Source organism: Callorhinus ursinus, unplaced genomic scaffold (genome assembly GCF_003265705.2).
Source record: "Callorhinus ursinus isolate GAN/ISIS: 27379988/994484 unplaced genomic scaffold, GSC_fseal_2.0 scaffold9, whole genome shotgun sequence".
In the NCBI taxonomy this organism is placed as follows: domain Eukaryota; kingdom Metazoa; phylum Chordata; class Mammalia; order Carnivora; family Otariidae; genus Callorhinus; species Callorhinus ursinus.
The window spans coordinates 7,794,331-7,806,117 of record NW_027397071.1 but is presented as its reverse complement, the minus strand read 5'-3'; the positions used below and the strand labels follow the sequence as shown (position 1 = coordinate 7,806,117).

The 11,787-nt window shown below is 37.9% G+C and overlaps 1 protein-coding gene across 7 annotated transcripts in view; it reads left to right on the top strand.

Moving 5' to 3' along the window:
* The window catches only part of RAP1A (RAP1A, member of RAS oncogene family), a 75,026-nt gene extending 67,228 nt beyond the window's left edge, over positions 1-7,798 (top strand). For all 7 annotated transcript variants that reach the window (XM_073896146.1, XM_073896141.1, XM_073896147.1 and 4 more), the window contains 2 exons: positions 3,976-4,091; positions 7,109-7,798. In XM_073896146.1, the coding sequence (XP_073752247.1) occupies positions 3,976-4,062 (87 nt within the window). In that variant the 3' untranslated portion in view covers positions 4,063-4,091; positions 7,109-7,798. The remainder of the gene's footprint in view (positions 1-3,975; positions 4,092-7,108) is intronic.
* Positions 7,799-11,787: the final 3,989 nt, after the last annotated feature.

Sequence of the window (11,787 nt, the reverse complement as noted above, 5' to 3'; positions counted from 1 at the left end):
TGTCAGGCACTGGGGTAACAGTGATCCAGAAAGACACTATTCCTGTCCTAGAGAAGTTTGCATCCTAGTGGGGAACAGTCCTACTGAGATCTTCAACAGTCATTTCTTTTTCACTGCCAAGTAAATGAAAGGAAGTATGATACGCTTTTAGCTTCATCTTTCTCTGTTGTATAATTACAGTTTTATAGATGTTATTTTGAAAAATGTGACTAATCATAAAATTTTTAAGTTTTTTTTTTTTTAAGATTTTATTTATTTGAGGGGTGCCTGGGTGGCTCAGTTGTTTGGTGTCTGCCTTTGGCTTAGGTCATGATCCCAGGGTTCTGGGATCAAGCCCCACATCGGGCTCCCTGCTCCACAGGAGGCCTGCTTCTCCCTCTCCCACTCCCCCCCCCCCCGCTTGTGTTCCCTTTCTCGCTGTCTCTCTCTCTGTCAAATAAATAAAATCTTAAAAAAAAGACTTTATTTATTTGAGAGAGAGAGAGTGTACAAGGTGGGGGGACAGCGGGAGAGGGAGAAGCAGACTCCCCTCTGAGCCGGGAGCCTGATATGGGGTTCCATCCCAGGACCCCAGGATCATGACCTGAGCTGAAGGCAGATGCTGAACCAACTGAGCCACCCAGGCGCCCCTAAAATTTTAAGTTTTACTATAGTCTTTTCTCAAAAAAAAAAAAAGAAACAGAAAACAGATAAAAAGCATGGTGGGGGGTGCTCATACATCCTCGCATGCTCGCTGTCTTGTACATAAGTAAATCTTGGGGAAAAAAAGCATTAGGATTGATGCATGAGCTTGGTTAGGGAAACAGTAGTACAGGGTCACCATCTGCAGGATGATTGGCCTTAGGGATCTGGTTCTTTGCTGTCCCTATTCTCACCCTCACTGGTACCTGCCGGTACCCTCCTGCCAGGTTCATAGGACTTGGCTATGCTGGGGCTGGGTTGGGCCAGGGTCCAGTGAGCACCATGGCCTGGAGGTGTTCCTTACTTTTAAAAAGCATTACATGTTTGTGAGAACTCACCTGCTACTTGCTGAGCCTCCTGGGTTATAGTTTCCAGTGCCCCAGAGCTCCATTTTCACAGCAGTCTTGTTAAACTTTGATGTGAGGGTTTATTAAAAACAGAGAACAGTAAAACAAAATGGAATACGTTAGCTATTTAAGGATCTTTACTCTTTTAAGGGACATACAGACTTTATGCTAGAGTATAATATTTGAGTTTCTTTTAATGTTTCTCTATAGCTTGATAATCCAGCTACAGAGTTCCTTTGATAGTTAATAGTTCCTCAGATAGCTAATGCTTTGTAAATATACATGTGATTTCTGTTGGACTGAAATTTCAGATCACACAGGGACGTACTGCTTGGCTAAATAGCCCTCTAATTCCCGATACCTGTAGCAGAATATATATATTAAACTCTTATCCAAACCATTTTTGCTATGTTTTGAAAGTAGGACTGACAGTACCAGAATCACATCAGTCTTACTCAAGAATTAATTGTTCTTTGCTGAGGCTGGAATAATAATTGGAATCAAGACATCTCCGTTGAGTAATGGCAAAGGGATTGAGAAACTATTCTGTGTTCCCTTTAGATTTTTCTGTAGTTCAGAGAGATGAGGAAGAACCTAGGCTGAGGCCTCTGAGCGTATCTAACCAAATACTATAGTTTGAACTTGCCTTCATCACTGAACCAGCTGCTGCTGTGAGGTGGGCAGCGTTTGCCAAAGAAGTCATTGAGGATATTACTACAAAATCAGTTAGTGTAGTACCAGAAACCCAAAACTGGCTGGCATGAAGAAATATGTGGTTTTGATTCTTGGACTATTTTTGTTTGTCCTTTATTTTTTCATCTTCTAGCTTATGCATTAAGGCTAGGGAACAAAAGAGAACTTGTTCGTGGCTTATGCATATTAAGTTCTTGAGAGAGTTTCAGAGTTGTGAAACTGCTGTTTTGTTCATAAATCCAGTGTTTTCAACTTTCTTAGAAATAAGATAATAGAGAAGTTAAATGGTTTGAAGAAGATGGCAGTGGGGAGGATGGAGCAGAAAGCACTTAAAGCTTTGGGATAAAGCTTTTCTTTTTAATAATTTAGCCTTGTAATCTTAGGACCATTTTAAAAAATAAATAGAAGTTGTTTTATCTGGGCACCATCCTCAAGAAATGATTTTAAAAATATTTTACTTTTTAAAACTTACTGGAAATATGTAAGAACAGTGGAATTTGTTCACTCTTCATCCAGATTCACCAGTTAATATTTTGTCAGTGTTTAAGTATCACACTCCTTTACTCCTAAATATTTAGTGTATGTATCCTTAGATCAAAGACATTTTCTTACACAACCACAATTATTAAAATCAAGAAAATTGTTATTTATACAGTCCCTGTTCAGTGCATATTCAGATTTTGTTGTTTGTCCCTATAATGCCCCTAAAAGCTAGGACCTTTTGATACACTTCTACAAAGCACTATTTATTACAGATGAGTGATAGTAAAGAAATTCTGCGATATTTGCTTCTCAGGTCATTAGTAAGTAAGTATTTGCATTTCATAGCAAAGAACCAAATTCAGCTGATCTGTTGTTCAATTGTTCCAATACTTGGACATACTTAGCACTATGAAACATATAAACATATCAGTATTAAAACAATCTGCTTCTGTGAAATAAGTACTATTGTATTTTTGTCTCTGATGCCTTGCATTTTTCATCAAAAACGAATCCAGAAGTTGTAGTAACAGAGATTGTTACTTAAAATTGGGGTCACACACTTTTTCTCTTTTTCAGTTTAGCCAAAATTAATATCACCAAAAGCAGCAAACAAAAATCATTTGCTTTTACATGTGGTATCTTGAGGGGAACACGGTTGTCCTAGTCCAGCCAAAAATATATAACATGAATCTACTTATGAGGAAACATCAGACAAACCCAAACTGAGGGAAATTCTATAAAGTTACTAGCCATCCATTTTCAGAAATGACAATGTCATGAAAGACAAAGACTAAAGAACCGTTCCAAATTTTAAAAGATTAAAGTGACAGAAAAGTAAATGCAGTATGTGATCCTAGATGGACCCTTTGGGGGGGCGGGGCAGGAATTCTATATAGGACATTATTGGGATAACTGATAAAATTGGGATCTGTGCTGTAGATGATACAAAGTAACGTATCAGTGCTTAGATGTACTCACTGTGTAACTTGTAACATGGGTATGGAAGAATATCCTTGTTCTTAGGAGATACACACTCAACCATTAATGTATGCAGACTACTCTCAGATGGTTTAGAAAATAAGAGTGTATTTAGAGAGAAAAGATAAAGTACACGTGGCAAAATGTTACTAATTGGTGAGTCTGGGTAAAGAATGTACACAAGTCCTTGGTATTCTTGCAACTTTTCTGTAAGTTTGAAGTTTTTATTTTTATTTATTTTCCTTTAAAGATTTATTTAAGAGGGAGAAAGCAAGTTCACACGAGAGCAGGGGAGGGTAGAAGGAGAGGGAGACAGAGACTCCCCGTTGAGCAGGGAGCCAGTCACGGGGCTTGATCCCAGGACCCTGAGATCATGACCTGAGCCGAAATCAAGAGTCGGACACTTAACCGACTGAGCCACCCGGGCGCCCAAGTTTGAAGTTTTTAAAAATAAAATAAATGTGAAGATTCAAGTTGAGCATTAACTATTCCCTTAATAATTATGTTTTGAAGCATAGACGAGTCCATGACGAATATAACTTCACTATCTTGTTTTTCACTATGAACTTTTTTTCTTAAGTTTATATTGAATATCTAAGAGCAAGTTATTTCCGTCACAGTAAATTGGTAAGTCCTGCTTTACCACCTGGGGCTTCTGAGAAACCTGCTGTTAGAATAAAGCAGCAAAATACAGATCCAAGAGCAGAATAACATTTAACAGAACCAAGATGGTTTTGTGGAGCAAGATCTCAAGTGTTTGTTGAATAAGACTTTTTTTCTTGTTTTTATTTAGATATTTTATGACCTGGTCAGACAGATAAATAGAAAAACACCAGTGGAAAAGAAGAAGCCTAAAAAGAAATCATGCCTTCTGCTTTAGACCCACAGTGAGCAGCAGCTCTGAGCCAGGTAAGGTCTGGAAAGCAGAACAAACGCCTTGCTCACGCTCTAATTTTGGGCTTTCCCCACCTCTAGCCACTTCCCATTCCACCTGTTAGGGTATTTCCTTTCTTTGTCTTGTAAATGTGATACATGGCTTGTAGATGTGCTCATCTGTTGATAATTTATCTCTCTCCCCATGAGATGAGATTCTAAGCTGTCCAAGGGCAAGGACCATAGATGTTTTGTTCACCACCGTGTCCCCAGTGCTAGCTACAGAACGGGTATTCCAAAAATAGTGGTTGAATAGGTAGAATTCCTTCCAGGGTCACTCCTGAGTTCCTGCCAAATTAAAGCCAAACATGGGTCATCTGAAACAAAATGCTTAAGTGCACATTTGATGTGTTATTTCAAAGTGAACACACCTCTGTGTATCAATAATAGTCATTCCTCCCCCAGGGTAATCCCTGCCCTGATTCCTAACACCATAATTGGTTTTGCCTCTCTTTGAACTTAACATTTAACAAAAACAGATATTCTGTCTGCCGACTTTTACTCAAAAATATGTTTTCGAGAATTACCCTAATAAGGCTACTACTGCAGTAGCATATGGCAGCTCATTTGCATTGCGTGACTGTACTAGCAGTAGACTTACATGTTTTGCTACTGATGGACATTTGGGTTCTTTTCAAGAACTAATATGGATAATTCTATGCATTCTTGCATGAGTCTATATGCACATGTGCATCATTTCTACTTGGTATGTACCTAGGAATGAGATGGCCAGACTATACACTATATATATGGATAGCTTTTAGTAGATACTGCTAAAAAGTTTTTCAAGGTAATTGTACCAGTTTACACACCTGCTAGCAGTTTATGAGTTCCATGTCCTCCCCAAAGATGGTATCGTCAGTCTTTTTAACTCAAGCCATTCTGCTGGGTATATGGTGCTATGTTTTGGTATTCATTTCCTCTCGTATCTAGGTTGACTTCTTTGAATTGTTTTGTCTATAGGCTTCTAAGTAGTTGACTTTAAGTACCACTTAAGTTTTCGTTAAAGTGAACCTATTGGAGAGAAATTAGTGGCAGCATTGAAGCTACCTATCAAGTGAGAAACCAGGCCCTGTGGGACCGTTTGTTTCTTTTTATCTAATTGTGTATATGAAATCCCTTGAACAATTTCTGCTTATCTTCACAAACACTATAAACTATGCCGTAAGAGTATTTTCATGAAGTTATTTTACGAGGTAATTTGGTGCTGGTCATGTGCATATTACTAATCTTGGTTTGGTCAGAGGAAAGGCTGCTGTTCCCACTTAAGAGTTGCTTACACTAAGTATGCAAGTCTCTTGGGTCCATCGAGCAGATTACCTCTTCCAGAGCACCAAATTAACTAATATGTGCTCCCTAGGAGACTTGGACGAATCTCTCTCTTCAGGGAAACAACTCAATAATTGTACCCCCCTTTTAAACGAAGGTCAAGGAAAATGGGCAGAAAGAAGAAAACAGCATGGGGTTGCCTCTGGTTGGATTTAAGAAAGACAGCTTCTGGTCAAATGTTTGCTTTAGGCTTTAAGTGAAATCTTGATTCAGTAACTATAAATCATTAGCTCCGTGAAGGTGATTATGTTAAAATTTGCTGGTGTGTTTGTTTAGGTAAAGGTGCAAAGGTAAGGAAAATAGTACTTCAGTTCCTGTTCTGAACTATTATCATTTAACTCTCCAAGTTAAGTCAGCTGTAGTTGACTGTCTCGTTGATGCCATTACCTTAGCTGAACCTAGTTTAATTTCCAATTCTCTAGAAAATGTTTAGCTTATGTTTAAAGGAAGAGGTGCCATCTTCTGGCCTGTTATGAAAATTCATTCATATACACCCTGCAGTGTATTGTGTTTTACCTGAGAGGAGAGAAATCTTGGCCTACATCTAGAAATAAGACTTTCATCCTGGTTGTATAAATTCTTAGGCTCTGATATGTAAGTCAGCCTAACAATATATTTAATAAGTCACCTGAGATCTCTGTGGATGTCTGGAAATACCAAATAACGGGTCAATTAGCAGTCAGAATACTTGGCAAAGCAAAGAAATCACAGAGTGATTATAGACTGGAAGTGCCATTTTGATCCCACTTGAAAAGTACCGAGATACGGGGTAAATTTAAGTAGCTATATATGTTTTTAGTAAGAGTACATGAACCTTGAGGGCAGTGTATCTGACCCTACCCTTTAAGTAAGATTGTATTGAAACATGTTAATCTCTTTCTAGTGTGTCCCACTTCTAAAGACTAGAAGAGAAATTCATCTTCAGGAAATTGTTCCTTTAACCTAATTCTTTTCTGCTGAGTAATACAACTAACGTGGATTCTTCTGCCCTTGCATATGGGGGTCAGCTCTTTCTGTGTCATCTTTTCTGGTCCTAACCTGTATTAGAAGTGGTAATCCTAGGGGCGCCTGCATGGCTCAGGTGGTTAAGCGTCTGACTCTTGGTTTCGGCTCAGGTCATGATCTCAGGGTCACGAGATCGAGCCCCCCAACGAGCCCTGTATCAGGCACTGTGCTCAGCTCGGAGGATACTTAAGAGATTCTCTCTTTCTCCCCTCCCCCTCCCCCCACTTGTGCTCTCTCTCTCTCTCTCTCAATTAAATAAATAAAATCTTTCAAAAAGTGGTAATCCTAATATCCTGTAGTCCTGAAATGGTTGGATAAAGAAATTTTACGCACAGGTATCATTTCCTTTTTGGAAAAATAAGATGATGATGAGATAGAAATAATTACTGTTTTCCTTTTTACAGACAGGACTGTCAGATTGTGAAACTAATAAAACTATTTTTTAAACATTTTCTAAAGGAGTTTAAAATAGCCCTGTTACTGTAGCTGTTTAGTGTAATTTAGTTGTCTAGTAACACTCAGCCGATATGTTTCTTTGTATATGATTGAGTATCTCCTTGTTCACTACCATCTTCTGACACCAAGAGATTAACCATATATGTGTGTGTGTATATATTTTATATCTATATATAAATATAAATATATATTCAATGTTCTAGATTACAGGAATGAAGAACTGTTGCCTAATTGGGAAGTGCCAGCATTCCAGACTTCAAAAATTAAATCTGAAGAGGCTTCTCCTGTTTTATATATTATGTGAAGAATTTAAATCTTATATTGGTTTGCACAAATTCCCTGGAGAAAAAAAAAAATTGCTCTGTGTATATCTCTTGGAAAATAAGACAATAGTATTTCTCCTTTGCAATAGCAGTTATAACAGATGTGAAAAATAAATATACTTGACTCTAATATGATCATACAAAAGAGCATGGATGCATTTCAAATGTTAGGTATTGCTAGTATAATCAGATGATTTCATACTGACCTTTTTATCATGATTCCTCCCTGTCAAGAACTCAAAGTTGAACCATTATACTTTATATCTGTAATGATATAGATTATGAAATTTCCCCTCAAATTCATTGCAGCAGATAACTTTTTGAGTCATTGACTTCATTTTATATTTAAAAATTATGAAATATCATTCTGTCATTATATTCTAATTAAAATTGTGCATAATGCTTTGGAAAAATGGGTCTTTTATAGGAAAAAAACTGGGATAACTGATTTCTATGGCTTTCAAAGCTAAAATATATAATATACTAAACCAACTCTAATATTGCTTCTTGTGTTTTACTGTCAGATTAAATTACAGCTTTTATGGATGATTAAATTTTAGTACATTTTCATTTGGTTTGTGTGTTTTTGTTATTGTTTATAGATTTAAGACTTTTATTTTATAATGGCCACATTGTTTTAAGTGCAACAGTAGCTCCTTTCTGCCTGTACCTACAGAACACTTGGCTTTAAACCCCTAAGTCATTGGTAATTTCTCTAAGAACAGACCTCACACTTTCTGTTCTAGATGTATTTATTCCTACTATACAGCAAACTACATCGGACTACATAGATTAGTTTTGTATATTCTCTCTTGATCTTAAAGATTGTATCTTATTGAATAAAATATCCCACTGTGTATTATTTTTATATGTAAAAATAAGTTTAATACTGTATCAGGGGTTAACTTTACTATTTCAGATCTTCCACAGCTTGTAATTCCATCAAGGGAATCCTTTTGTCATCGTTAATAGGTTGGGTATAAGCCCACCAATGAAATGTTATGTAAAAATTTTCAAATTTGCTTTATAATAGATTGAAGAATTTGAGAGAAGTGGGGAAAAGTGAAAACGCATATGGAGAATGTGTCAGTTGCTTTTGCTTCGACTGTATATGAAGTAGTGTGGTCGTCAGAGAATGGAAAAGATCGCCAAGTTAAAATTTTAGCTGGCTATATAGTGGTGCTTTTCTTTACCTTCCCAGTTGTTTCTGTTTGTACGAAAATGACGCTTAATGAGGACATGGATCTAGGGTATCGATACGGCTTACGTGTTCTCCACAGAGGTAGAGCAAAACAGCTTGTCGGCCAGTTAAGTGCTGGCGAAGGCAAGAAACAAGCTGAGAAAACCCTGTGCCTTGTCCCCGAATACTGAGGAGGAGACTAGTCCTAGAAAGTCTACATCGCTGCTCAGGGATCTAGATACTGTCTCGTTGCAACTAGGTATGAAGTAGCGTTCATGCCTTGCTGAGACTTTCCAGGAATGTGGTCAGGCCATCGGTGACTAAATTGAGATTTAGGAATAAGATTTCAAATGTAAGCTCTGACCAACCTGAGAAAATGTTAAAATATTGTAAAAAAAAAAAAAAAATTGGAAATTGTATTCTTTTGAGTTTCTAATAAATGTAGTTAACTAATACTTTCCTTCAACTGATCCAGTTACACAGATGTCTGGGATTGAGGGGCCAAAAATCTAATAAATGCAATAAATTAAAAATAAATAAGTGAAGCATTTGGGCCAGTCTGTCCAGGTCAAGGTGGCATATTTTAAGGTCCTCTACAGCCATTCTGCTTGAAAACTCACCTCTCAGACATGCCTTTGGACTTAAAATTATAGACAAACATCTCACACGTAAGTAAAAATTGCTAAATATTACCTGTTACATAGGTTGTATGGTTATTTGCCAGATAGATAAGAAATCATTAAGAGTAACTCCCATCTGCTGGACTAATAGCATCAGTTTGCCCTCCGTTTTAGAACATGGGAGAGAAAGATGACAGTGCTGGATTCCTTGGTCATATCTTACACAGTCCACTTGGGATCCAATAGGACTGTGAAGAGACGTGCCCCGGTGCACACAGCAGCATGCAGAGCAGGACCCACTGAAGTCAGGGAGATGCATTACTATCCGCGAGGAAATCTGCCGTGCTGAGTGAGGCGGAAGGGTAGCCTGTCAGAAAGGAAGATAGGTGTGCTTTCATCTTGTCCCTGTGGACTCTGTAGTCTTGGTTTCAGAGGGGAGGGTGCCCAAAAATAAGATGTATTTGATGTATTTTTTGTAGCTGAAAAGTAAAAAAGCCCTCAAATATATTATATATGAATTTCATATGATAAATATCCAAGAACTGACCCCATGTTCATATTTGTGACTCTTTAAAGTAGAACGCCTTTGGCCAGATAAGTAACATATCATTTAAAGGAGGCTTGATATCATAGTTGATAATTTTTTCCCCATTAAAACACAAATGATTTTAATAGCTTACTAGTGCCCCCAAACAATCTAGTTTTAAAAATTAACAGTAGGGCGCCTGGGTGGCTCAGATGGTTAAGCGTCTGCCTTCGGCTCAGGTCATGATCCCAGAGTCCTGGGATCAAGTCCCGCATCGGGCTCCCTGCTCCTTGGGAGCCTGCTTCTCCCTCTGCCTCTCTCTCTCTCTCTGTCTCTCGTGAATAGATAAATAAAATCTTTAAAAAAAATAAAATAAAAAAAAAAATAAAAATAAACAGTAAATACATAATCTATCATTTTACCCTCCACCAGGGGGAGCTTCAGTATCAGTTAAATACTTCTACAAGCCTTGCATGAACAGTATGAATTCAGTCCATCTGTTCTTGTAAATAAACACTGCTTGCTTCACAAAGAGGCATAAAGGCCTTTCCTCAAGAATTCCAATCTACCGGGCAGGAAAGATATGTAAGAAATTCATCAAAGATATGAAAATGCTGTAATTTATTAAACTGGTCACAGAGTTCTCAGGAATGTTTGGAGAAATATGGGTGTTGGTATGTTATTCTCTTTCCCCTACAGCTTTGAAGTAATCTCTCTTTGGCATCTTGATCTGCCATCATAACTGACCGCCTTTTACCCCTCAGTGAAACAGCCTGTTTCTTTGAAGTTAGAATGTACTTGGGAAAAATTAATCTTTGGGAAGGTACTGATCTGTTTTATTACCAGCATTATTAAGACAGGCTACTTGGTCTGGAGCTATTTTTCTCTATATAGGAACGTTCTCCGTTATCTGGACCTGCCCGAGTTCAAATATTTTGCCTCATTTTCCTCATTAGGTACACATATATTTGTCAGTTCATATATCTGGTTTTTGTTTTTAGGACTGAGGGACAGAAAGAAAGATTACCTCAGTTTTTTCCTTGTTATGCAGTCACAGTAGAATGCTAGAAGACCTAAAATATGCTCTTAAAAATTATATGTGTGTAGTGAAACCAGCGTGTGAAGAAATTGGTATTTGGAGGAAGAAAATAGCTTGTAATAATAACCTTTTGTTTTATTTGGGTCTTGTACTTATTTAAGGTGCTACTTAAATGTGTATTGAAATAGCCCATCTTGACTCAGCTCCAAACTTAAAAGGGTAGAGTGGTTTGGGTGCTTGTCCAGGACCTGGAAAAAGCCCATCTTGTGCAGGGAAGGAAATGAATGTGAGCTTTGAGGTAGTCCAGCCACCAAGCTTTTAGTATTTCTGTTCCCCAAAAATGTAAAAAATGCAAGTTATTCTTGAAAATGTAGTACAGATATTACATTGAATATGAAGTTTTTTTTTAATTGTAGTTTCATCTTGGGTTTGCTGAATGCACAGTCCATTTATTTAATGCCATGTCTTACTAAAATTTGCTTGTTGAGAACAGCTGGAGACTTTGAACTGGATGCCTAGTTCTGTTTTCTGGGAAGGCGACATCGATTGTTTTGCAGACATTAAGAAGAGCTTTAAAAGGGAATTGGGGGATATAGCTCTGGCTTTTTAAGAAGAAGCCTCCTGTGATTCTGGGCTCAAGGTGTGACATACATTTCCTGCTAATTGCTTCTCTTAAGAAGCATGGGCTTGGCTGTTCCTCTTGAGGAAAAACCTTAATAAACCTTCCCGTTTTAAGCAGTGATGTGACTCTTATTTTGAGCTGTTGTTTTCAGGGTATTTTTTTGGTAAAGTTTAACCATGTGCAAGTTCTTGCGCTTGCTTTTAAGTGTGTAAAAATTCTTGTAGGGCATATAAAGCAGATGATCCTTAGGGGCCTATCAGCAAATGGTTGCTTCTACTCTATGCCAGGTGCTGATCTGCATGTTGGGAATACAGCAGTGAATAATACAAAACAAAATCTTTTCCCTCGAGGAATCTTTGGCAGGAGGCAGAAAAATGTGTGTGTGTGTGTGTACGTATGCAGTGAGGAGTGCTGTGGAGAAGAGTTAAAAGGCTAGGAGTGCTGGGCGGAGAGAATGTGGTGGTGGGCTGAAGGTTTATATCCTTGCTGAAGTTGCTGTTTGTGTAAATGTTTGAAATGTGCAGCCATGCAACTGTGTGGGGGAAAGAAGGGCCTTCAGCGCATTGGGAAGG